The following is a 23,821-nucleotide window of genomic DNA, read 5'->3' on the forward strand; positions in this document are numbered from 1 at the left end:
TATCGCCCGAATTTCATTACCACATAAGCAACGAAATTACAGATGTTATCTCGCCATGATGAGTAGGAAACTTAACTAATAACCGAACATGAGGTAGGTGCAAAGACCTCCACTAGAACTAGATACTGAGAGTACCAGGTAGCTACTAGAAAAGCATAGGAACTCTACTGTGTGGAAACATCACTCCACCAGAAACAAAAGAAAGGAGACTTTGAAGTTTCAGGAGTGCTTCCTCGCACCCAACTCCAACTTTTGTCACCAGGTATTCACCTTCCAGTTTCTCCAGCACTCGGGCATCATCATCTTCTACTGAAGTAGCACCATTCCAGTGTCATTAGGGTTGGCTTCTTGCGGATAGAAGTGCAGCGCCGTCCCCTTCATTACTTCAGCTCCCATCTCTAAACAGGCCTTGTCCTCCGGGGTTTGCAAACCTGCCCAATATGATAAAAAGGAAGAACCCAAACAGATAATCTCAGTAGGAGATCTTATTATTTTTTCTTCAAGACAAACTGAATTTCTAGACTTCCACAATGCCCAACAAACAGCTGATAATCCAACCATGTGAAGTCTATTGCACTGTGGCATATAGCAGTTTACTCAAACCCAGAACTGATCGAAAGAAACTGGCCCTGCAGGGAGCTCCTGCAATGGTACAGTAATCGCTGCTTATTCAGGCCATTCCGATACCCATGATTTGTCACCGTCATCTGCTTGCTTCCCGCGTCGAGAAGGAAGGTCACAGAACCGCTTGTGCAGGGGTAGATATGATCCACATGGATCAGCAATGGTCATGTGCATTGTACAAGCAGCGAGGCATGATCGAGAAGGAAGGTAGCATTTTGGCTGATGTCGTTAACAAGAGTACAAGACGTTGAAGACTCATGAACTGATGGCGACCAAGCTGTTAAGCAATCTAGTCAATCTTTTGGAGATCTCATCGGCCACTTTGTTATGCAGTATGCCTGCTTCTGCAAGTCTCAATGGAATTGCGGTGAGGAGCATGCTAGCATTTCCGTTGTTTTGGATTCAGTGATAATTGATTGACAAGGGAATGATCCCAGAGACCTGAAGGATAAAAAAAAAACTCAAAAAATTGTTCCCTTACCGGGATGTGAACCTTGGTCGCCTGGATGAAAGCCAGGTATCCTAACCGGACTAGACGACAACGGATTTGTGACCCATTGGGACAGATTAACATTATATTAATAAATAAAGCGCAGACCTAAGCCAGGCCACCCCCGTCCATAGCCCCTCCCTGGCTGGCCTGGCGCTCAGCGACTGCCGCTGCAGCTCCTCTTTCCACACCGCCCGCGCATTCCGTCGAACGCCTCGTCCTCCAGCCTCAATCTCCATCCTCATCTTCCATCCCAATCCCCACCCCGTAAACCCTAGCCATTCTCCCCGCCACTACCACCCCTCCACCATCCCTCGCGGGAGATGCGGAAGAGGTAGCCTCCGCCGATGGCCTGTTGCTTCCTCCGCGCCGCCGCGGCGCCCCGCCTCCACCTCTACCGCACCGCTGCTTCCCAGCAGCTCCCGTCGCCACTAACCGTTCTCAGGAAGGTAAATGTTACAATATACCCCTTCCTCCTCTCATGGCGTGACGACTTGGGGATTAGGAAGGGGCGGGGCATAGTTACGAAATCGGAATTGTGCTGTTCGATTTCTGTGAAGTTCAGGGTTTTTTTATTGCAGTTTCGAATAGTCAGTGGTTTTTTATTTTGTTCATAGTGTGTTGGATTGGTCAAGCGTTTTTTCGCTTCAAAATGGTTGTCATTCAAAGTTATATCATCACAATAGGTTCAAGGATATCAGGGCTTAAATTTAAAATGATGGTCATTCAAACTAACTGTTGTTCTTAAATTTCTATTTAATATCAGGGCGTTTCAGGGCAGTCAGTTCTGCCACTCACAGACTCGATTGAGAGTTTTCAAGGACCATCAGTGCAGAATACTCCACGGATTCCACTGTATGATGACAGCATACCCTCAGGCATATTGGACACATTGTCGAATCCGACCGATGGTGTCACTCGTGCTGATCCTTCAAAGGGCAGAATAATGCTTGTTGATGGAACCTCAGTGATGTACAGATCCTACTACAAGATATTGGGTTAGTATTTTTCTGATTTCTTCTTCAATGGACCGTTTTGTTGATATGTGTTGTTAGCCTTTTGCTTCCTGTTTCTTATTAGCAAACATCTAGAGAGGAAGCACCTTGATGTCTTCATTTTAATATATACTTTGATCAGCAAATGATATACTGGAATTGAACTTGTTCTTCTGTGGTTATGTTAGTGTCATCATGTCAAAGTTGTGTCAATGAAACCGCCTTTGTCTAAACCACATGAGCTTCCTCCTGCATAATATTGAAATTCACAAAAAAAAAAAAGGCCACCAAAAGCAACTGCTGTACATATGCTCATCTCATTTTCTATGCATTCTTTTTGCATTTTTTTTTAATTTCTGGAATCAGCAATTCATCTATTTTTATTTCTATGGGTGTAGCACAACTGCAGCATGGCCAGTTGGAGCATGCTGATGGAAATGGAGATTGGGTTTTGACTATATTCAAAGCTCTATCCCTGGTAAGTAGGATTGTTCCATGATCAAACGAACTCTTTCCTAAGAATCCCTGATCCATAGTGAAAACTATACCCTTAAATTTCTATATATTTTTACAGCTTTGTTTTCTAATTCATTGTCACAAATAGAGTAAATGGACTGTGAGCATCAACCCTGTCCACTCTCTGTAGCAAAACTCTTATGATGTTACAGAATTGTGGAATAGATAGGGTGTTTACCAAGTGTGGTAGCCTGGATCTAGATGGTCATTTCCATAGCAATTTTGGACGTGCTGGGAAGGCTAAAAGTCAAAGGAAAATTTGCTGTACATAGCTGCCTGTTTCAGAGGATTAATCTGTTTTGCGGCTTACAGAAGTTCACTATCAGTTAATGTTAATGTATGTTTTACTTGTGTACTGGTCTGTTGTGGCTGCACATATTTTTAGTGTTGAGGTGCCAAACTACATATTAACATTGTACAATTTCATATTTTGCTTTGTATGCTTTTCATCTTTGTGATTCTTTTGATTATTTTCTGCAGCTTCTTGACATGCTGGAGTTCATTCCATCTCATGCTGCGGTATGTTCAGTTCTAGCATGGTTTCTACTGCCATCAATATCTGTTTGTTTTTTCATTCCCTCCCATCCCTCATGATTTTGTTAACCCATTTGTAGGTCGTGTTTGACCATGATGGTAAGCTGTGCCCAGGATAATTCTTATACTGAGTATACACATTCTGTTTAATTTTTTAGTATTCATGCCACTTGTTGATCACTCTCCGCAGCACACACTTGCCACTTTTTTAATCAATAAGCATTGAATCCTTGTCATAATATGATGTTTGCATTGTTCAGCTTATTGAGCTTAGTCACTGCACTAGACCAAGATATTGATATGTCGGAAGCTTTACCTTGCTATCCGATTTCTCGTTACCATTCACGAAAGTTGTTTATTCAATGTTTTGTCAAAGATGTTTGATCAAATATGAAATCAATATATATGTTTTATACCTTTTCCTTTTTTGGGTGAGGCGGGAGGGAGGGGGGTGGGGGTCGGTGGTCTTTTATTTTCATCTTAAATTCCTTGTTTGAGCATCCCTAAAGGTTAGATTGTGAGATGGACCTAGTCTCTGCAAATTTAAAGTGATGCATTTCCTTAAACTTCTGAAAGCAACAAATAAGTTACCAAACTTTTCTTTTCAGGAGTTCCATATGGTCATTATACTGCCATGCCATCCAAAGAATGTCACATGGCAAAAGGTAAGGGTGTAAGATGTCTCGAATTGATGGGATCATGGGAGAAGGTATCTGTGGCTGACAATTAGCAGATCTTGGACGGATCCGCGTATTGTCTTCTTGATGGCCTGGAGCCCTGACTTAGTGACTTGCACATAAGCCATGTTTTGCTATACTCGATTCCTTGACCAAGGAAGTAGCAGTTGGAGAGCCAGTAGGAATGATATAGGAATGTTTGGATAAAGCAGTTCTGGAATGTTATGTAAAGCCATTGTAGCGCTGCCAACTTTTAGTTTCTACGACTTCTATTGCGCTTAGTTCTTGATTCTGATTCTCTATCCAATCGTTCTTTCCTCCACTAAAAAAGCGCTAAGTAGTATGCTCCAAGTTGGCAGGTTCTTAGAGATACTTTGCTTATGTATTGGAAAGAGAACATGTCAAAACTTAAGTGTTGATGTTTGCACAGCCACTTGGCAGAAGATATCTTTGCTTTAGGAGGGTCAGGTGCCAATTGGGTGCTTTTCAGTTGCAGCTGTTTTATCCTGTTTCCTCTCATATTTGAACCCAAGAGACAATACCATTCTCTCTTCTTTCCCCTTAGGAATGACCTTTCGTCATATGCTGTACCCTGCTTACAAGAGCAACCGCACCCCAACACCAGACACAGTTGTCCAGGGTATGCAGTACTTGAAGGCATCCATTAAGGCAATGTCAATCAAAGTAATTGAGGTAAAGTAATATCATTTATGCATTTGATTACAACCTGGATAGCTATTTACTATTTAGTATGTTGGGTAACACGCAGGAGAGTTGCATCTCTCTCAAATGATATAGCTGTTGATATTTGGCTTTGTAAAATAATTGATGCAGGTCCCAGGTGTTGAAGCTGATGATGTTATTGGCACCCTGGCTGTAAACAGTGTGTCGGCTGGTTACAAGGTAACTACCTGCACCATTGATCTTCTTCAATTATTCTATCCATTGTTTATCAAACAAACAAACAAAAAAACAAACAACCTACACCCAACCACAAAGCACAACAGGCACATATGCACAAGGTATAATCTCGTGTATTTTGATCATTTTTATGACTAATACATTGTCTTAAAATGCCCCTCTTTGAAGGTGCGGATTGTCTCTCCTGATAAAGACTTCTTCCAAATTTTGTCACCTTCTTTGCGTTTGCTCAGGATTGCTCCACGCGGTTCTGGGTCAGTTCAAATGTTTTGTTACATTTCAAGTGTAACTGAACGATTCAAATAGTTAAATTTCATGATTCGGACATGCAGAATGGTTTCATTTGGGGTTGAAGACTTCGTCAAGAGATATGGAGCTCTGAAACCCTCGCAGTTTGTTGATGTTGTTGCGCTTTCAGGAGACAAGGCTGACAATATACCTGGTAGTCCTTTGTTGCTGTTTTGTCCTATGATGCATGCCTCTTCTAGCAAGTGATATCCTTTTCCCTTTTTTATTCCCGTTGACTGATAAAGAAAGAACTAAGTATATGAATGTAACATACTTTGGGTTGTTTGGTCTGTTTGCTGCATGAACCTGGCCTATTATCTTTTCTGATAATTGTTTCGTGACAAACAAGGAGATTTCATTTCTCTTTTGCACGAAGCTAGGCAGCCAAGCACACTGGTGGCTATATAGAAATACTGCCTGCCTATTACTTCTTCTACTTGTTTACTTATTGCTTTGTTTGTTCTGTATTGTGTGATTGAATTGTAACTTTAGCTGTTGAATAAAGACCTTGGCTGACCTATCAAATGAGGCTATAAACCATATTAAGTCTACTTACCTTGTAAGTCCAAATGCAAATCCTTCTGTGCCCAAAATTATCTTCTGACTATAACTTTTACCAGCGATTATTCATCATTCTTTGCCGCAATGCATCTCTGTGATCTGAATTTATCTTTGCTGGAACCCATTGACAGTGAGATGCTTATGATGTGACTGGAAACACTTTCTTTTGCAGGAGTTGACGGAATTGGAGATGTTAATGCAGTAAAGCTGATAACTAAGTTTGGTATGTTTTTAATAGAATTTTGCCCTTGAAAGACTAATTAGATCTGGATTATTTAAAAAAGATTTATATGCTGTAGCAGAGTTATTTATTTATTTATTTATTTTAGCTTGTTAGTGCAAACTGATTGATCTAAGTGCACATGCTATAAAAATTGGATAGATTTTAGAATAGCTTGCATACGCACCACAGTGGAAAGATTACCAGGGTCCCTTTAGGAATCCACCTGAGTCTTTTATAGACTATTCACCTGTTTAGTCTTGTTTGTCAAGCTTTTTCATAGGGAGCGTTGGCATATCTGTCACCCTGATTACCTTGAGAGGTTTCAAAGGCACAGCAATGATGTTCTTAATTTTTATAATTCTAAATAGGTTCCTTGGAGAATCTACTGAAATCTGTGGATGAAGTTGAGGATGAGCGAATTAAACAGGTAACGTGTACATGGTAACTCCTCTCCTTTTTCGCATGTATAAACGTTCACTTGTGTCTTTGCAAAGAAACTCTAGCAATGCTGGATTTCACTTCATTTGGTTATATTATTCCTTTTTTGTAATGGATGTGGTCAGCACCATGTCTCAAGGATGGAGTGGTGGATGTGAGAAGGCAATGGGATAGGATTATCCTAGTTAGGTTTGTCGTTGGTGATATGGTCCTGAACATAATTAGTGCGTATGCCCCCCAAGTAGGCCACGATGAGAGTGCTAAAAGGTTTTTCTGGGAAGATTTAGATAGCCTGGTTAGAACTATACCTTCTAGCGAGAAGCTTTTCATAGGAGGAGATCTTAATGGGTATGTAGGTACAACAAGTGCAGGCTTCGAGGCGGTTCATGGAGGTTTTGGGTATGTTAGTAGGAATCAGGTGGGAGAGGAAGTCTTGGACTTTGCAGTAGCTTTTAACTTGATGATAGCGAACACTTTCTTTAGGAAGAGATGGTCCCATTTAGTGACTTTTAGTAGTAGCCAACACTATAGCCAGATTGACTTTATCCTCACAAGAAGAGAGAATAAACGGGCATGCTTCGATTGCAAGGTGATACCAAGGGAATGTGTTGTTTCTCAACATAAGCTTGTGGTGGCGGACTTTCGTTTTTAGATGCGCGCATGCAGGGATAAACAAGCCAAGATTGCAAGAACAAAGTGGTGGAAACTGAAAGAGGAGACGTCAGAGGTCTTCAAGGAAAGGGTAATCAAAGAGAGTCCTTAGAAGGAAGGAGAGAATGCAGACAACATGTGGGAGAAGATGGCAAACTGCATTCAGAAGGTGGCCTCGGAGGTGCTTGGAGTGACCAAGGAGGGTAGAGGCGTAGATAAAGATACTTGCTGGTGTAACGAGGAAGTCCAAATGACTATTAAGGAGAAGAAAGAATGCTATAGGTGCTTGTTCCATGACAGGAGTGTGGACAACATAGAGAACTACAAGGAGGCAAGAAGATCGCAAAGCGAGCTGTAAGTGTGGCAAAGGGTAGGACATATGAGGATCTTTACCAACGATTAGTGTCGGTGCGGAATCTGGCTGACAGGTAAATATACGTAGTTTGCCGCGCGTTAAATCAGATATGGCCTAGCACACAAAGCACACAATGACTCAGGATTTATACTCGTTCGGGCAACAGGCCCTACGTCCAGTCAGGGTCATCGGTCGATTGTATTCCTAAGCACAGGTGCTTGAAGTTTGCAGTGGGGGTACAAACGAGTGAGGAGTGGAGAACGGGGTGTTCGAGGTTCGTCGTGCTCTGGTCCGAGTGGAGGAGAGTGACGGGGGCTTGAACATGCGCTGACTGTTGGAGAAGGTGTTTGAGTGCGTATGAGCGTCGGAGTGTCTCGAGAGAGCTAGAGAGTCCCTGATCGATCGAGAGAGAGAGAGCGTTCCTCTTTATAGTTTAAGGGGACAACCTTACAAGTCAGGGAGGGAGAGAAAAGGTGCACAGGCGCTGCCTAATCTTGTCAATGCCCATGTCACTGTGCATTGCGTGCGCAGGGCGTGGTGAGGTACAGTCCTTTGTACGACGGTTGACCTGAGCGTCTTTCCTTATCCGCTCCACTTGCTCCCGGGCCCATACCGAGCGGGTGTCCCCGCTCAGTCGTCCCGGTCGGTCCCGACCGTGTCAGTCGGGAGGGAGCGATGTGCGTCGGTCCGATTAGAGGCACATCCCCGGTCGAGGGAACTTGGTCGGAATCGGACTATGGTCCCGACCCTGACTAGACCTCCTAGTCGAGGCACCGACCAGGCCTTCTGGTCAAGAGCGGACTAGACCTTTACATGATAATTGAACTTCAAAATGGATTTAAATCGTTATTCTAGTTATTTCTTGTGGCCTTGCTGAGTACCGACCTTAAGTGTACTCACCCTTGCTTACTGCTGCTCGGAAGAAGGTGCGTGAAGTTTTCTTAAGGTGATGCTGAGTTTTAGGCGTACGCAGCCCCCAGTCGATTGCCCGTGAAGTTTGGAGCTTTCGTTTCCAGGATTAAGCGTAAATCTCTGATATACTCTCTTGTTCTTTACGTGATATTGTTGTTGTTATTCACTTATGATGTCGCTATATGTATGAATACTTATAGGTAGCACTTGGTTTTGTTTTAAAATCGGGTGTGACAGTATTTTGACAAATTCTTCAATGGTGAGAATGAGAACACAACTTTGCAGTTGGATGACTCTTTTGATGACACCAACAGGCACTTTGTACGGAAGATCCAAGAATCTGAGGTTAGAGAGGTGTTGAAAAGGATGAAAAGTGGTAAGACAATGACCCCAATTAAGGTGTGGAGATGCCTTAGGGATATAGCCATAGTATGGCTGACCAATTTGTTCAACCATATTTTTCGGTCGAATAAGATGCCGGAAGAGTGGAGAAGAAGTATACCGGTACCAATATACAAGAATAAGTTGATGAACCATGCTATGAAGCTATGGGAGAAAGTTATCGAGCATCGTTTGAGAAGGATAACACGGGTCTTTATGAATCAATTTGGTTTCATGCTTGGAAGATCAACCATGGAAGCTATTTTCTTAATAAGACAAGTTATGGAGGGGTATAGGGAGAAGAAGAAGGATCTACACATGGTTTTCATTGACTTGGAGAAGGCGTATGATAAAATACCAAGGAATGTTATGTGGTGGGTTTTGGACAAACATAAAGTCCCAACGAAGTACGTTGGACTTATTAAGAGCATGTACAACAATGTTGTAATTAGAGTCCGAACAAGTGATGGCGACACAAATAACTTTTCGATTAGAATATGATTGCATCAAGGGTTTGCTTTAAGCCCTTATCTATTTGCCTTGGTGATGGATGAGGTAACAAGGGACATTCAAGGGGATATCCCTTGGTGTATGCTCTTCGCGGATGATATAGTGCTAGTTGATGAAAGTCAAGCAGGAGTAAATAGGAAACTGGAGTTGTGGCGGGAGATCCTAGAGTCAAGGTTTTAGACTCAGCAGAACTAAAATTGAATATATGAGATGTGACTTTGGCACTACTACACATGAGGAGGGAGATGTCGGTTTGGAAGCCAAGTAGTGCCCTGGAAGGATACATTTCGATATTTGGGATCAATGCTATAACGAGATGGGGATATTGATGAGGATGTTAGTCATAGAATCAAAGTAGGGTGGATGAAGTTGCACCAAGCATCAGGAATTTTATATGACAAGAGGGTACCATTGAAGCTAAAAGAAGGTAAGTTTTATAGGATGGCGATTAGACCCGCAATGTTGTATTGTGAGAATGTTGGCTTACAAAAAAGACGACATGTCCAGCAGATAAGTGTTGCGGAAATGCGTATGTTGTGTTGGATTTGTGGTTATATGAGAAGGGATCGAGTCTGGAATGAAGATATACGTGATAGGTTAGGGGTAGCACCAATTGAAGAAAAGCTTATCCAACACCAGCTAAGATGATTTGGACATGTCCAATGAAGGCCTCCGGAGGCACCGGTGCGTAGTGGAATCCCAAGGCGTGACAGTAATGTGAAGAGAGGCAGAGGAAGACTAAAATTGACATGGGAAGAAGCAATAAAAGGAGATTTGGAGGGATAGAATATACTTAAAGATTAGCCCTGGTTAGGAGTGCTTGGAAAACAGCTATTCATGTGACCGAATCCTGATTTGTAGCTCTTGTTGGTTTCAACTCTAGCCTACCTTTCAACTTGTTTGGAACTGAAAGGCTATGTTGTTGTTGATGATGATGACGTGGTCAGCACCATGGTCCTGAAAAATTAAATATAATTTGTGTTCTTACACTTTAATTAATCTGGCATCTTCTTAATTATTGATACCATTGTTCTCTTATCAAAGTAGAACATATTTTAGTTTATGAAATGATATCATGGAACCAAGTTAACGTGAAATATTTTCAGGCTCTGATATCCGACTCGGAACAGGCAATCCTTTGCAAAAGCCTGGTATTATTTATTGGTATTTCTGTGAAAAATTGTTGCTTCCTTTCTAATTGTTAAAAAATCACCTCTCAACCAAACTCTTCTCACCCAATTGTAGGCCACATTACGTTCTGATCTTCCTCCTTATATGGTTCCTTTCAAGACAACTGACCTTGTATTTCAGAAGCCACAGGTGACTTAAAACTTAGCATCATATCTTTGTAGTAATTACAGCTAAAAGTGTGCTCGTTTTATGCTTCTCCCTGTATAAATTCTTCTCACCTACTGCTTCAGGACGATGGAACCAAATTCATAAAGCTCCTACGAGCTTTGGAAGCATATGCAGAAGGCTCCTCAGCAGACCCGATCATCAGAAGAGCAACCTATCTTTGGAACAAGCTTAAATCATGATGATGCTGATGTTTCCAGCATTGATTAGAAAGGAATTTTGCCAAGTATAAGAGTTAGGATTAGAAGATTGGAAGCCCAGTTCGATTGTGGTTCCAAGATATTGATGCCATCGACGTTGAACTCTGCGCCCAGCTATATCTGAATTGCAAAAATCAAGTTGTTGCTGGCGTAGATATGCCAAAGCGCATAAATCGAAGATGCAGCAGCTTAAGCAAGCAGCTCAAGTGTTCATATCACGAAACTAACTTTAGTTAGCTCTGTAGATAAGATGCACAACATTGCTCGTGTATCGGCCTTTTGTTTAAGGAGGAAGGCTCACGCAATCAAATCTTACCTTTATATCCTTTGTATTTGTATTTGTACTTCAAAAAGGGTGCAACCGTTAGGGCAAATCCGCAAATGCAAGGAAAAAAGAACCGGCTCAACGTTCGACTGTGTGTAGCTGTTTTCGTGAAATCTAATATATATACGGTGGTAGCGAGTGGGCTGCAAAAGCCTATACTGTATACTGTACTAGTTCCGACACATACAAACGCTGTATTGCTGTAGCTACTTGCCGGCGACCATGGCCAGGCACAGCAAAACACCAAACCAAACAAGCTGCCGTGTCCCGGCGTCAGCTCGCCGCGACACGGCTTCGGCAGGGGATGTAGCACGAACTGGTCTGCGTCACCTGTTGGCCTTGCGTGCTGCCCGGCACGGCGGCCGTCGTCTGGCAGAACCCCGTTGGCGTCGGCGTCGCCCCCCTGCTCGGCTGCAGCATGCCCTGCAAATTCAGACGGCATCAGTAACGCCCCATTGTATCAAACCAAGGCAGCAGACAGAATTGATATTGTAGAACCTGCTGCGGCGGAGATGGAGTCAGAATGGTGGGAAGCCGCCGTGCTGCTGCTCTTGCCGAGCCTGGCGTCGTAGTTCGCGTCAGGTCCGTCTTGTACAGCCCGAAGGGGCGCTCCGACTCCGGCCCGCCCTTGAGGTCCTCGTCGTAGAGCGCGAAGATGTACGTGTCCACCGACTTCCCCGGCGTCCTTGGCGTGCCGGCCTGGGACTTGAGGTGCGCCACGAGGTTGCCGTTGTAGGCCCTGGCGTTGTCCACCGTCGCGCCGGCCTCGTCGGCGTCCCCCTTGTACGGCCACCCGATCTCGGAGATGACGATGTCCACGTCGGTGTACCCCTTGGCGTCCAGCGCGGCGCGGATGGCGTCCAGCTGCGCGTCCAACATGTTGGTGTAGGTGAGCCCGAACGCGGCGTCGACGCGGTTGGCGTTGGGCTGGAACAGGCAGAACGCCAGCGTCTCCGGCCGCGTGTCAGAAGCGTAGGCAAAGTAGGGGTACGGGTTGATCATGAAGGGCGCGCCGTTCTGGTGGAGGAAATCCAGCACCGGGTCCAGGCTGCCGGCGAGGTCCGGGTGGAACGCGCCCGACGACGGCGGGTCCGACGCCGACGTGCACGGCCATGGAGTGCACCGTGGAGATCTGCTCGTAGTTGCCAACAACTTCACTCGCTCAACAACCGTTCGTCGGGGCAACCGGGCAACCATGCGTGTATGCTCTGTTTTTTAGTTAAGGCGTTGATCGCACGAGTGTGACGAGAGAAGATACGTGCCGTGGTGGTGAAGCCGGCGGGGAGCGCGGCGAGGAGGTTCTGCATGGCGGGGAGGAGCTGGGGCGCGAGGGTGGGGTCGCCGGACTTGAGCAGCTCGTTGCCGACGGAGATGGCGGAGACGGTCACCATGGTGGGGATGTTGGCGGCGGCCGGGGAGGACGCGAGGTTCGGCACGTCTCCGTTGGGGATGCCCAGCAGGATGGAGATGTTGGAGCCCGCGAGCGCCGCGATCAGGTCCGGCTGCGGCTCGTAGTGGTGGAGCTTGCCGATGGACGTGGACATGAGCAGGCTGGCCGTCGACGCCGCCGGCGGGAGGTTGTCCGCGATCGTCCCGTAGTTGAAGCCGATGAACGACTGCGACGCTGCAAACAGTGAACGGGCGTGCATGAGAAGACGTACAAGTTACGGTGCACGCACAGTTCATTTCGTCAGTTCAGCAGTTGCAGAAAATCAGCTTAAAAACTGGAGTAGTTGCAGAAAACTTAGCCAGGAGGTGCATAACTGATGACGAAACGAATCAGATTTTAAAGTTTCAGAGAAAAAGTAAAAGTATCAGTTCTTGGGATGGAGCCAAATGGAAGTGAGCATGATTTGTGGGGGACACGACGCATGACGCGTTTGGTCACATGCAAATGTGAGCAAGGAGTGCTTAGATAACAACGATACGGACACCACGACATGGTGGATCATCTCTGCTTCGGCGCGCGGCCTAAGCATTGGTGGCTACTGCAACTACTCTTGGGTTTTGTCCAGTAGTCGTCGATTATTTGATCGGAGGAGTTGTTGATTTCTATGCATTAATGATTGGGCAATTGCCTTGCTCCTGCTAGATTCCCTGACCAACCGGTTTGGTGGACTCAAAGTGTGAGCCTGACACATGGGTCAAAGTCTCCTTCATGTCAGTCCACTTTGAGCATGACCCATGCCAGAGCCAATGAACAGTTCATGTGAAGGAAGATGCTTAGCAACTAGAGCGTTTGACACCAGTAGCTAAACTTTAGCCCTGTCACATCGAATATTCGGATACTAATTAAGAGGATTAAACATAAGTTAATTATAAAACTAATTGCAGAACCTCTAGGCTAAATCGCGAGACGAATCTATTAAGCCTAATTAATCCATCATTAGTGAATGGTTATGAATGGTTACTGTAGCACCATATTGTTAAATTATGAACTAATTAGGCTTAATAGATTCGTCTCGCGATTTAGCCTAGAGGTTGCGTAATTAGTTTTGTAATTAGTCTAGGTTTAATACTCCTAATTAGTGTCCAAACATTTGATGTAACGGGGGCTAAAATTTAACCCCCTCCTCCCAAACACCCATACTCTTCCTTCCTAACGCAGTACTAATGCACAGTTGCTGGTCACACAACAGGACATGCAACTACTCTATTCTACTGGGCATATATCAATCAGTTAGAATCATGTATGTTTTTTTTATGAACTTGTGCCCAACTTGGCGTGGTTTGATTTTGTGCGGTTCGTCAACGTCTCCTTTGAGAGCAATTCCATCATAATTCCTTTCTTTATCCAGGCGTTAAGAACACGACTATGACACATGGCGAGGAGAGAGTGAAGCTTCACCTCTCAGCACTGAGCAGTTGTATTTTTCTTCTTCTTCTTTTTTTTTTAAGGAAAAGGCATGAGATTGTGCCTATTTCATTGATAAAGATGGGTTACAGCCGGCTAGCCGGTTAAAGAAAAGGAAACTGGAAAAGACAAAAAGGTTTCCCGCCGGTGAGACATCTATGGTAGGATCGCCGCTAAGACTTTCGCCCCTGCTGTTATCCACATGTTGGCAGAGAGTTTGATTTTTGCAAATAGCGATGTCGTCGGGGAGCCCTGGTGGCGGAAGATGCGCGAGTTTCTTTCGTTCCATATTTCCCACATGATAAGTAGGGTGAGGGTTCGTGACGCTTTTCGCGGAACTCCTGTCGTTGATGTGATGTTTGTCCACCACTCGATGGCCGTTGTGCTGTGTTGCCAGTGGTTTGGTTTCAGATTCTCTTGGGACAGCCATTGTCCTATTAGGTTCCAAGTCTGCTTTGTGTATCTGCAGTCAGCTAAGAGATGGTGGGCAGTCTCCATCGTGCATCTGCACAGTGTGCATGTTGGGGTGTGGTCCCAACCCCGTTTCGCTAGCCTGTCCGAAGTCCAGACCCTATTTTGGAGAATTAGCCATGCGAAGATTTTGCATTTTGCTGGTGCCCAGGTTTGCCATACTGTTGCTAGGTCGGGCGTCTTCATGTTGCCGAGGAGTTGGGCCTTATATGCTGACGCGGTGGTGTACTGCCCGCTTAGTGCGAAATTCCATGTAATTGCGTCCTCCTGGATCGGGTTTAGATTGGATTGTTGAATTAGGGGCCAGAGAGCTATGAATTCGTTCAAAAGTGTGTTTGTAAGGCCTGATGTGAGTTGAAGATCTCTGATCCAGTTATTGTTGTCGAGGGCCGCTCTCACTGACTTCTTCTTTCCTTTGGTTTTTGCGTAGAGTTGTGGAGCAATGTCTTTTGGTCTTCGGCCTGTAACCCACGCATCTTGCCAGAAAAGGGTCTTGTCGCCATTGCCGAGTTGTATCGTCGTGCATGCAGCGAACAACAGTCTGTCCCGGTCATCACATGGAGTTGCTGTTCCGACCCATGTCTTGTCCGGGGAAATCCATTCCTGCCATAGCCATCTGAGGCGGAGTGCTCGTGCAAATTTGTGGAGGTCGAGGATGCCCACGCCACCATTCTCTTTCGGTAAAGTTGTCCTTATCCAGTTGACCTTGCATTTTCCCCCGGTGAGTTCGTTGTCTCCCGCCCATAGAAAGCGTTTCCTGATTTTGTCGATTTCCTCTAGCACTTCTTTGGGGGTTCTGAGAGCCGTGAGGGTGTATATCGGCTGTGAGGATAGGACGGATTTGGTGAGGCATAACCGGCCGGCCTGTGTAAGGTTTCTTCCCTTCCACTTGGAAAGCTTGCTCGCCATTTTGTCGATCAGAGGTTGGAAGTCTATTCGACGAAGCCGTTGAATCGTTAGAGGAAGGCCCAGGTATTTTATCGGGAAGTTCTTTTGCGTCACTGGTAGATTGCGGAGTACTTCTAGAATATTAATGTGTGAGCAGCTTATTGGTGTAACACTAGTTTTTTGTATGTTCGTCTTGAGGCCGGTCGCTTCTCCGAAATTTTGCAGGAGGTTCTTTAGGTTTGTGACGTCCCTTGTGGTAGGTTTGATGAAAATCACCGCGTCGTCGGCATAGATTGATGTTCTCATTTTTGCCGCTCTGTTATTTAGTTTTTGGAGCAGTCTCTTATCCGTGGCGGCCGACAGCAGATATTGTAGTGGGTCTATTGCTAGGATGAAAAGGAGCGGTGAGAGCGGGTCCCCTTGGCGTAGTCCTCTGCCATGCTGTATGTGTTCTAGGGGTAGGCCGTTTAGTGAAATTCGCGATGTTGACGTGGACAGGATAGCGGCAATCCAGTCCCTCCATTTTGGTGGGAAACCTCTGTGTTGCATCATGGTGATGAGGTAGTCCCATCGTACGGAGTCAAAGGCCTTGGAGATATCCAGCTTCATAAGCAGTGTTGGCTGGTTGTGTCTATGGAATCGCCGTGTTAGGTTCTGGACATAGAGGAAGTTATCATGGATGCTTCGTCCTTTGATAAAAGCGCTTTGGCCCGGTGAGGTCAACTGGTTCATGAAGGGTGTTAGACGTAGGGCTAAGGTTTTAGTGATAATCTTCGCAATTGCGTGGATCAGGCTGATGGGTCTGTAGTCAGCTATGTTCTCTGCCCCTTCTTTTTTGGGTATTAGAATTATAGTTGCTTTGTTAAGCAGGTTAAGGTCTGCGCAGCGAGAGTTGAAGAAAGACACTATTGCCGCCATGAGGTCTCCTTTGATTGTCTCCCAGCAGGTTGTAAAGAAGAGACCTGTAAAACCGTCTGGGCCGGGCGCCTTGTTTTTTGGCATCTGTAAGATGGCCCGTCGGATTTCATCTTCGGTGAATGGGTTATCGAGCGAAGACAGATCAACGGACGCGAAGGTTAGGGCCGACCAGTTTAAGTCGAGCGTTCTGTGCGGCGGCTCTCGCATAATATTTTTGAAGTGATCTTGTACTATGTGTTGTTTGTCGTGATGGGTGAATGCCCAGCCATTGTCGCTACTCAGTTTTTGGATGAAGTTTTTTCTCTTTCGACCATTGGCCTTCAGGTGGAAAAATCTTGTATTAGCATCCCCTTCTTTAAGATATGTGACCCTGGCGCATTGTTTTTTCCTAGCTCGTTCGATGACTGCCCATCCCATGAGACGCTTTTTGAGTTTGTTTCTTAGTATCGTTTCTTCCGCAGAAAGGGCACGGTTATCTTGTGCCTCATCGAGGAGTAGAATGATTTCTCGAGCGAGGTACATCTTCATTTTCATGTCGGAGAGCATGGATACACTCCAGCGTCTGAGCGCCTGCGAGGTGACGTAAAGCTTATGGCCCAGTCTGTGAAAAGGCTCCGTGTGATGAGTCGGTCTGTTCCAAGCCGTGGAGACGATCTGTTGGAAGTTTGGCAGGCGTACCCAGAAGTTTTTGAATTTGAAGGTAGCTGGGCGTCCCGGGGTGTCATGATTGGTGATAAGTAGTGGGCAGTGGTCGGAGTGGTCTGATGATAGTGCGTGTAGAAGGCAATTATCAAATCGGAGGTCCCAGCTTTGATTGTAGAAAACTCTGTCTAGGCGGACAAGCGTCGGTGTGGTACGTTCATTGCTCCATGTGAAGCGTCGGTTTTGCAGATGTAGCTCCTTTAAACCGCAGTAAGCGATGGTGTTTCTGAATCTATTCATAAGACGTCGGTTGAGGTTCGTATTATTTTTATCTCTTGCGCGATATATTAGATTGAAGTCCCCTAGGATTAGCCACTTTGTGTCGTCCGGTGGTTTTAACCTCCGCATGTGTCTTAGGAAACTTTCCTGTTCGGGTCTACGTGTCGGGCCATATACCGCTGTCAGCTTGAACGTGGTCATACAGTGTCGGATTGTAACTTCCGCCGATATGGAATAACGACCAATAGAAATGTTTTGCATTTGTACCGCCGTATCATTCCATAGTAGGAGAATCCCTCCTTTGGTGCCTATCGCCGGCTTATATGCAAAATTGTCTAATTTGTAGGCTCCTAGGAAGGCGGCCAGGCTGGAGTCGATAGATTGTAACTTTGTTTCTTGGAGACATGCGATGTGACATGGTGTCGATCTCAGTACGTCGTGAACGGGAAGGCAGCGTGCTGCCGCATTTAGGCCTCTGACGTTCCACGAGAAGATGTCCACGCTACCGTACGTCATGTGCCAAAATTGATCGCATGCAGAAGGAATTATCGCAGCAGTGGCGCGTTTGGCGGGAAGCTTCTTCAGCGGGTATGTAGACGATGCTGCTTGTGGATGGTGCTGTTGTTAGGCGTGGCCTAGGAACGACGTGGAGTTTAACGGTAGTTTTGAGGTTCGTGGTACAGACGGATGCCCGAAGGTCGAAGCCAGCAGGGCGATTAAGCGTAAAAGCCCGAAGGTCGCAGCCAGCAGGGCTATGCAGTACATATGTTGATACAAACGATAAAGTGGATGACATGTAGGGTTGGTAGTCGCTCGGAGTCGAAGTCGAAGACGCCGCTCTAGATTGCTGGGTCCCCATTGAGCTGCTGGAGGTCCGCCACGGCCGTTCCTGCGTGAGTCAGGAGCGCCTCATCAAGCATGTCCGCGCCTTCGTCGTCCAAACCAAAAATGGCTGTCAGTGCGGCCACTATGGTTTCCGGAATAGGTCCATGGAAGCTTGACAGGAAGTCGCGGAGGACTTCGTCAACAGGCGCCGTTTCTTCAGGAGTGAGACCCAGTTTGCGACACAGGTTCCGCTGTGCTTTCTCGGTCACCGAAATGGAGGGCTTCCGTGCTAGCCGCGCACTCCTTCGCACCGCCTTCATGTCGAAGGTACGGCGTTGGCGTTGGCGACGCGGTTCCGGGGCCTGGATCAATGGTGGAGTCGGAGTACGGAAAAGGGAGGTGATCTCCAGTAGGTCCAAGTCCTCCTCCCTCTGTCTGGTCGGTGGGCTGGGCTGCCCCAAGTGACCCGGGAGGCCTGAGGCTGCCGGCCCAATCTGGCGATCTGCCGCATTTGCAGAGAAGACTGCGTGGGCCGGCGGCCCGGTCATTGGTACGGAGAGGATGTCTTGCGCCGTTGGGCCGTCAGGTGTCGTCATCTGGGTGGGCGTCGTGGGTCTTCGGCCCGGCGTGGGAGAGCCGTGGACGGTGTCCCCGGGCGGCGTCGGCCCATCAGAGCCGCACATGTTCGGGCCCATCGTGGAGAGTCGACGGCCCGGAAGGGGCAGCCCACGGACCGCTGGCCCAGCAGGCTGCCGCTCCAGGGTCGGGCTGTCTGTTTGGCCCATCGTGATCTGCTTGATGCCGACCGTCATGGCGTCGAGCGCCCGCTCGACGTCGGCCACCGTCGGCGATGCCGTCGCCGGGAGGGGCGCCGCCCTTGTCGATGACGTCGCCGGGAGGAGAGCCGCCCGTAGAGTGTTGAAGACTCGGGGCAGTGGGATGCTTGCGGACCAGGCCTTTTCCCCCGGGGCAGAGTCGTCGAAGCTCAGGCGGTCGGCGATCCAGGAGATCCTGCCGGCGTAGCCGTCGTCGTGGAGGCTCCCTTCCCTGTCTTCCAGATCAACACGGTTAAAAGGAGATGTTACCTTGCTGTTGTGCCTCAGCGTGGACATCTGGGCTTGGAACAGAGCTCGTAGGTTGGATGCGGGGAGGGTGCTCTGCTCCTGGATGCCGGTGGTCTGCTGACGTCCTTGGGGCGGCGCGTAGCTGCGGCGAGGTGGTGATCTGGTACGGTCACGGCGCCCCGCATCCGCGCAGCCCCAGTATGCATCGCCGAATTTGCGGCCGTGGCCTGGGTGGTTGTAGTCGTCGTCGTCGTTGTCGTCGTCGTCGCCGCGGCGCTTGTCCGGCCAGATGAAGTCGCCTTTGCAGGATTGGCGGGTCGGCCGGAGCTTGGGGCGGTCCCTGTCGTTCTGGCGAACGTGGTGTCCCCGGCCGTGTCCCCCCGCATCCACATCGGCTTCGCCAGAGGCGCCGCGCCCGCCGACGCCGCCGGCTGCAGAGGCTCCGCTTTTGCCGCGGCGCTGGTCCTCCCGTCTTCGGTCGCCGTGGTCGTCGTGGATCCGGGGAGCCGGCTCGCGCGGTGGCTTCGGCAGCCTAGCCGGGAAGCACGATCTGGCGTCGGATGGGGCTCCATCCACCAGACCGTACCGCCATTCGTACCTCCGGCGGATCGGTGTGATGTTCTCCGGGGCATCCACTGCTTGCTGAAGATTGCGCGCCGCCGCCGTGTAGTCCTCCAGGAGGGGCATGTGAATGAAGATCTCATATCTTGCTCCTTGCTGCCAAGACATTTGAGGGGGCTCGGTCGATACAGAGAAAGTGGAAGATTTAGTTACCGGGCTGTGGGCGAACGCCAGCCAAATCTTCTTGGGGATCTCGCTCGGGTCGACCGTCCACGCCCAGAGCTCAATGTGCCTGGAATCCGCCGGCTGGATGAGGTCGGTGACGATGTGCTGCAGTGTGCATTTGTGGCCGATGACGCGCTCGACGATCTCCGGCGTCCAGGCGTGACGCGGGATGCCGTCGAGGCAGAGCCGCACCCGGTAGAAGATGCGGAAGCCGAGGGAGTGGGTGAGGCTGCGCCATGGCCGGAGGCAGATGTCTATTCCCCCGCCGGTGAAGCGTCCGCGTCGCCGTGCCTCGGCCGCCTGTGTCGTGCTGTCGAAGTGGATGAGGTACGGTTCCGGTTGGTGAAGAGTGACACTGACCTCACCGGGACGCAGGCGGAGCTCCCTGCTAATGAGCCCCGCGATGTCGCGGGCTCCGGCACCTGACGGTAGGTGAAGCGCCCAAGGGACGAGGGCGCAGGCCTCCCACTCCCGCGCGTCGTGCTCGAGGTGGAAGGAGTCAGAGACGAAGATCGTCTTGACCTCCGGGCGCGTGTGAGGGTCACCAATGGCCATGTCGTTGATGCTCTTGCGGCTTGGCGGCGGTGGTTGGGCTTGCTTGGGTGTTGTGTGTGTCGCCGGGGAAGCAGGTAGGTGGCTGGCAGGGAGCGTGTGGTGGTGGCGGGTGGGGGTCTTGGTGCTGGATGTGGGCGAAGCGGCGATCTTCTCTCGGCAATTCCGCTCCTTGTGGCCGGTGCGCCTGCAGCGGAAGCAGCGCACCGGGTCGCGGCAGGATGCGGCGCGGTGGTCGGGTGCGAGGCAGATGAAGCAGCGTCCCGCCGTCACCAGGTTGAAGTCGAGCAGAGCTTTGGTGGGTGGCCGTCTTGAATAGCTTCTGTGGTGGCGGTCATGTCCGTCGAGTCGCCGCGGGTTCTCGGGCGGCGCTTGCTGGCGCGCCCGACGGTGCGTCACCGTCTGCCATTCCTGATCCAGCTGGCGCATACGGAGATCCGGTGTCAAGACGCGCTTGGTCCGGGGAGTCGTTGACGTCGTGGCGTGGTGAATGCGCCGTAGAGCCATCGTGTCGCCGGAGTAACTGCTCCCTCTGCTGGCGTGGTGGCGTCGGGCTTCGTTGTGGCGCTGGACGGGGGGATAGGTGGGGTAATTGAAGACTCCCCCCCTGACAGCCTCCGCGTAGGATCTCCGCCCTCTGCAGCGGGGCTCCGGCAGGAGATTCGCCATCGGGATTTGTAGATCGGGCGGGGAGGTGTGCGGATCTGGCGAATCCGGCACCCAGACATCGTCGGGGGTGGGCGGACGGCCAGCGCAGGGGGGGTGGCGGCGGGGATGGGGAGAAGAAGTGGTTCAAGGAGGAGCGTACGCGCGGGGATGTTTTTGGGTGGGGGCACGGTTGCGGGGGGGGGTGAGGTGGGATGGTGAGCGGCGTAGGAGGAGCAGGGCCGGGGGGGGCGCCGGACGACTCCGGCGAAGGACGGGGTGGCAGCGGGCGGTGGGGCGGCGGTGGGGGGAAGGGGGGTGGGTGGGTGCCATTTCCGTCCTGTTGTATTTTTCTTTGATGTTGGAGGAATTTCATTTTCATGGGGAAGCAAAAGGCAGAGATCTCAGCAAATCCGTCCCACCTTCAGAATAGGGAAAATTGTACCCTCAATCGCCATCGGCTTTACACGCCACTTGGGGAACTAGCAACAAAGTCCGGTAACTAAACTACCCCCACCAATGAATGAGTCAGCTACGTATGTGTAATGTAAAGTCTAACGTATGCAGAATTTTTGTCTCTCCAGAAACGATAAAGTAATGTAACAGTTGTACACGCTCGCTCGAGGAACCAAGAAGTATACTGAAAGTGAATCCACTCTCCCAAAGGGAACTAAATTGAGAAGGCTACTGGACTAGTAGAGAATTCAGAGAATTATCTTTTACTCCGAAGGGGGGAAAAGGCAACTGATATGATTCGGTTTAGCCTGTATGCATGCCGATGTTCACCCCTTTAGGAGACAACGCTTGTAGCATAAACAATCAATTGAGCTAACCAAGCAGTAGAAGCATGGCAAAATTGGTTACTCGACAATAAAATTGCAGAGTGAGGACGAACTCTGAACAATGAAGAGTACGCTAAGCTGGGGGGAGTAATGGCACCATGAACTTACTCGCCGGGTGGAAGAGGAAGACATGGAGGAGGACCAAGATCGTAGCAGCAGAAACCAACCACCTCCGGATCCCCATGCGACCACTTCCCATGGCAACCGCCCTACGCCTCTCCAATGGCTAGTCGGCGAGTAGCGGCGAGGAGGAAGACGAAGGGGCCGAGGAAAGCAGGCAAGGCGCGGGAGGTTGGCGGGGGGCGGGAGACACGCAACGCAAGGGGTCGCGCCGTCGCGGAGGTCTTTCCGCCTACCGCGCGTAAAAGAAGAGACGGAGCGCGCGCGGCAGGACGCCGTGCGTTGTACGCGCAGTAGAAAGAGCCCCCGGTCACCGTCTCTGCCCCCTTTGCGCGCGCGTATCTGAAATTCTGATTCCGCCTGCACGAGCTGCGCCTAGACCTGATCGCTCTACCGGCCTCCACGTCTGGAATCTTTTATAGGTGCTCACTGCTCAGTGCCTCAGTGCTCACCAGGCCGGCCGGGTTGCTTCAGGTGTAATGCTCCTGAGGCTGACCGGATCAGATCAGACCGGTGGCGAGAAAGCAGGGGTGAGACGAGAGGGAGGAAAATGGAACCGGACGACAGGGATCGCTTGCATCGGGAATCATGGCAGAGCCAGTGCATTGCAGCAGCTCTCGAACTTTCGTGTTTGCCGAATTTATGGGGGGTTCCGGGAATCATTTGCCCGGCCCTGGCCCGGGAGGATGTGGCTGCGCGCGCCTGCGCTCGGTGCCTGTCCCGGCGGGCGAAATCAGCAGGCTCGCGAGGTCGTGGTGACGGGGATTTGATCTGGTCTCCGTCTCCGAGTCTCGCCGGTCAGCCTCGTCCAAGTTTTGCAATTATGTGCCGTGCTATTCGACCATAGGCTGGCGTGTCATAAGTAGGATTTTGAGTGGATATTATGGGCGATTGCTGATCACGGTGTGGCGTCGGGGCGGCCACACGTGTAGTTATCGCGCCAATTATTGACGGAGGCAGGGACAGGAGTGCTTGGATGATCAAACCCGCGCGCTGAGGTCAGGCGAAAGGGAAAAGGTTGGATGCGCCAGGGCAGGGCGAGACAGCAACTGAAAAGCGCGTCGCACCAGACCAGACCAGAGCTCGGACGGCCAGCGCTGCAGCCATGATGGATGGGCACGAGAGCGCCTGTGGATCATCGCTGCCCATGAAGGGCACCAGCCTGCCGTCGGCTCGTCGCCGCGCGTCCCTCCTCTGATCTTCTCCTCGCGTCCTCGGTGAGTCGCGGCGTCCGTCAGACGCTCCAGTTGGTGACAACGACCTCGCGCGCCTCCGCCGAGCAGGTTTTCCGCCAAATAGCACCGCAGCGCACCTCAGGGCTCCGGTCGCTGCCGCTGCAGATTGCATGTGCCGATGTGCGTGCGTGCAGCGTACCAAGATTCTACAGCGCACGCAGGCGTGCGCCCGGCGGTTCTTCCGCCTCCTCATTCTGCAGTGCAGAGCATAGTACACTCGGCAAAGTTTGATGGCAGTTTCAGGACGAAATATTGATGCCTGTGTTTTTTCAAGTGAAGAGCGCGTCACGACCTTTGAGCACAAGGTGCTCGATGCATTCAGAAACACCTGTCAACCACACCGTCACGAGTAGTAAGTAGCTCGAGCGTTACTTAATTTTGGCCTCTATTTGCATGATGGAACTTTTATCAGCTTTATCCCCGACGTACACTCCCTTGCATCCACAATCTATTGCGTAGAGCTTCATTGATCTGTTTCACCCGACGTTAAGCTCCGTATACATGTGCTAGTGTCGGATTCGAGGATGACAGAACCATGGCAGCATTGCAAGACCGCCCCTAATCCCATGCAGCATGATGTAAATCTAGCCTCCTTTCTGGTAACAGTGGAGCTATTTTTTTCAGTGGAGTGCTACTAAACACCTCCATAGTAAACAGATGAAATGTTCAGCACTTTAGTTTGTACGAAAATCTGAGGGAAATTTTGTTTTGCTCGGAAGATTGATCTACAATCCTCATCTCTT

General features: G+C 49.3%; 1 protein-coding gene and 2 pseudogenes across 4 annotated transcripts; 2 read left to right on the forward strand and 1 right to left on the reverse strand.

Annotated features, from left to right (window-relative positions):
- Nucleotides 1-1,246: 1,246 nt before the first annotated feature.
- On the forward strand, nt 1,247-10,953 carry LOC117840884 (uncharacterized). 4 transcript variants are annotated; one of them, XM_034721418.2, is made up of 15 exons: nt 1,249-1,563; nt 1,881-2,112; nt 2,508-2,587; nt 3,106-3,144; nt 3,240-3,258; nt 3,768-3,824; nt 4,402-4,529; nt 4,671-4,739; nt 4,926-5,011; nt 5,090-5,199; nt 5,779-5,829; nt 6,198-6,256; nt 10,183-10,227; nt 10,322-10,396; nt 10,498-10,953. In XM_034721418.2, exons 1-15 carry the CDS (start codon nt 1,462-1,464, stop codon nt 10,612-10,614), a joined length of 1,269 nt encoding a protein of 422 aa, XP_034577309.1. In that variant the 5' UTR covers nt 1,249-1,461; the 3' UTR covers nt 10,615-10,953. The 4 variants fall into 4 exon arrangements, with proteins under 4 accessions (XP_034577312.1, XP_034577311.1, XP_034577310.1 ...); XM_034721419.2 differs by lacking the exon at nt 3,768-3,824 and having other exon boundaries at nt 1,248-1,563; XM_034721421.2 differs by lacking the exons at nt 10,183-10,227; nt 10,322-10,396; nt 10,498-10,953 and adding an exon at nt 8,500-10,075 and having other exon boundaries at nt 1,247-1,563.
- Nucleotides 8,660-10,075, forward strand: LOC140221417 (uncharacterized; annotated as a pseudogene).
- On the reverse strand, nt 10,930-22,594 carry LOC117840883 (glucan endo-1,3-beta-glucosidase 7-like; annotated as a pseudogene).
- Nucleotides 22,595-23,821: the final 1,227 nt, after the last annotated feature.

The sequence above is a fragment of the Setaria viridis genome, chromosome 9 (genome assembly GCF_005286985.2).
Source record: "Setaria viridis chromosome 9, Setaria_viridis_v4.0, whole genome shotgun sequence".
Taxonomy (NCBI): Eukaryota; Viridiplantae; Streptophyta; class Magnoliopsida; order Poales; family Poaceae; genus Setaria; species Setaria viridis.

Bases quoted from the DNA above. Each gene is read 5' to 3' on its own strand.
- LOC117840884 (XM_034721418.2), top strand. From the start codon at position 1,462: ATGGCCTGTTGCTTCCTCCGCGCCGCCGCGGCGCCCCGCCTCCACCTC. The intron at 4,530-4,670 runs GTAAAGTAATAT...TAATTGATGCAG, and splicing joins TGTCAATCAAAGTAATTGAG to GTCCCAGGTGTTGAAGCTGA. The intron at 4,740-4,925 runs GTAACTACCTGC...CCCTCTTTGAAG, and splicing joins GTGTGTCGGCTGGTTACAAG to GTGCGGATTGTCTCTCCTGA.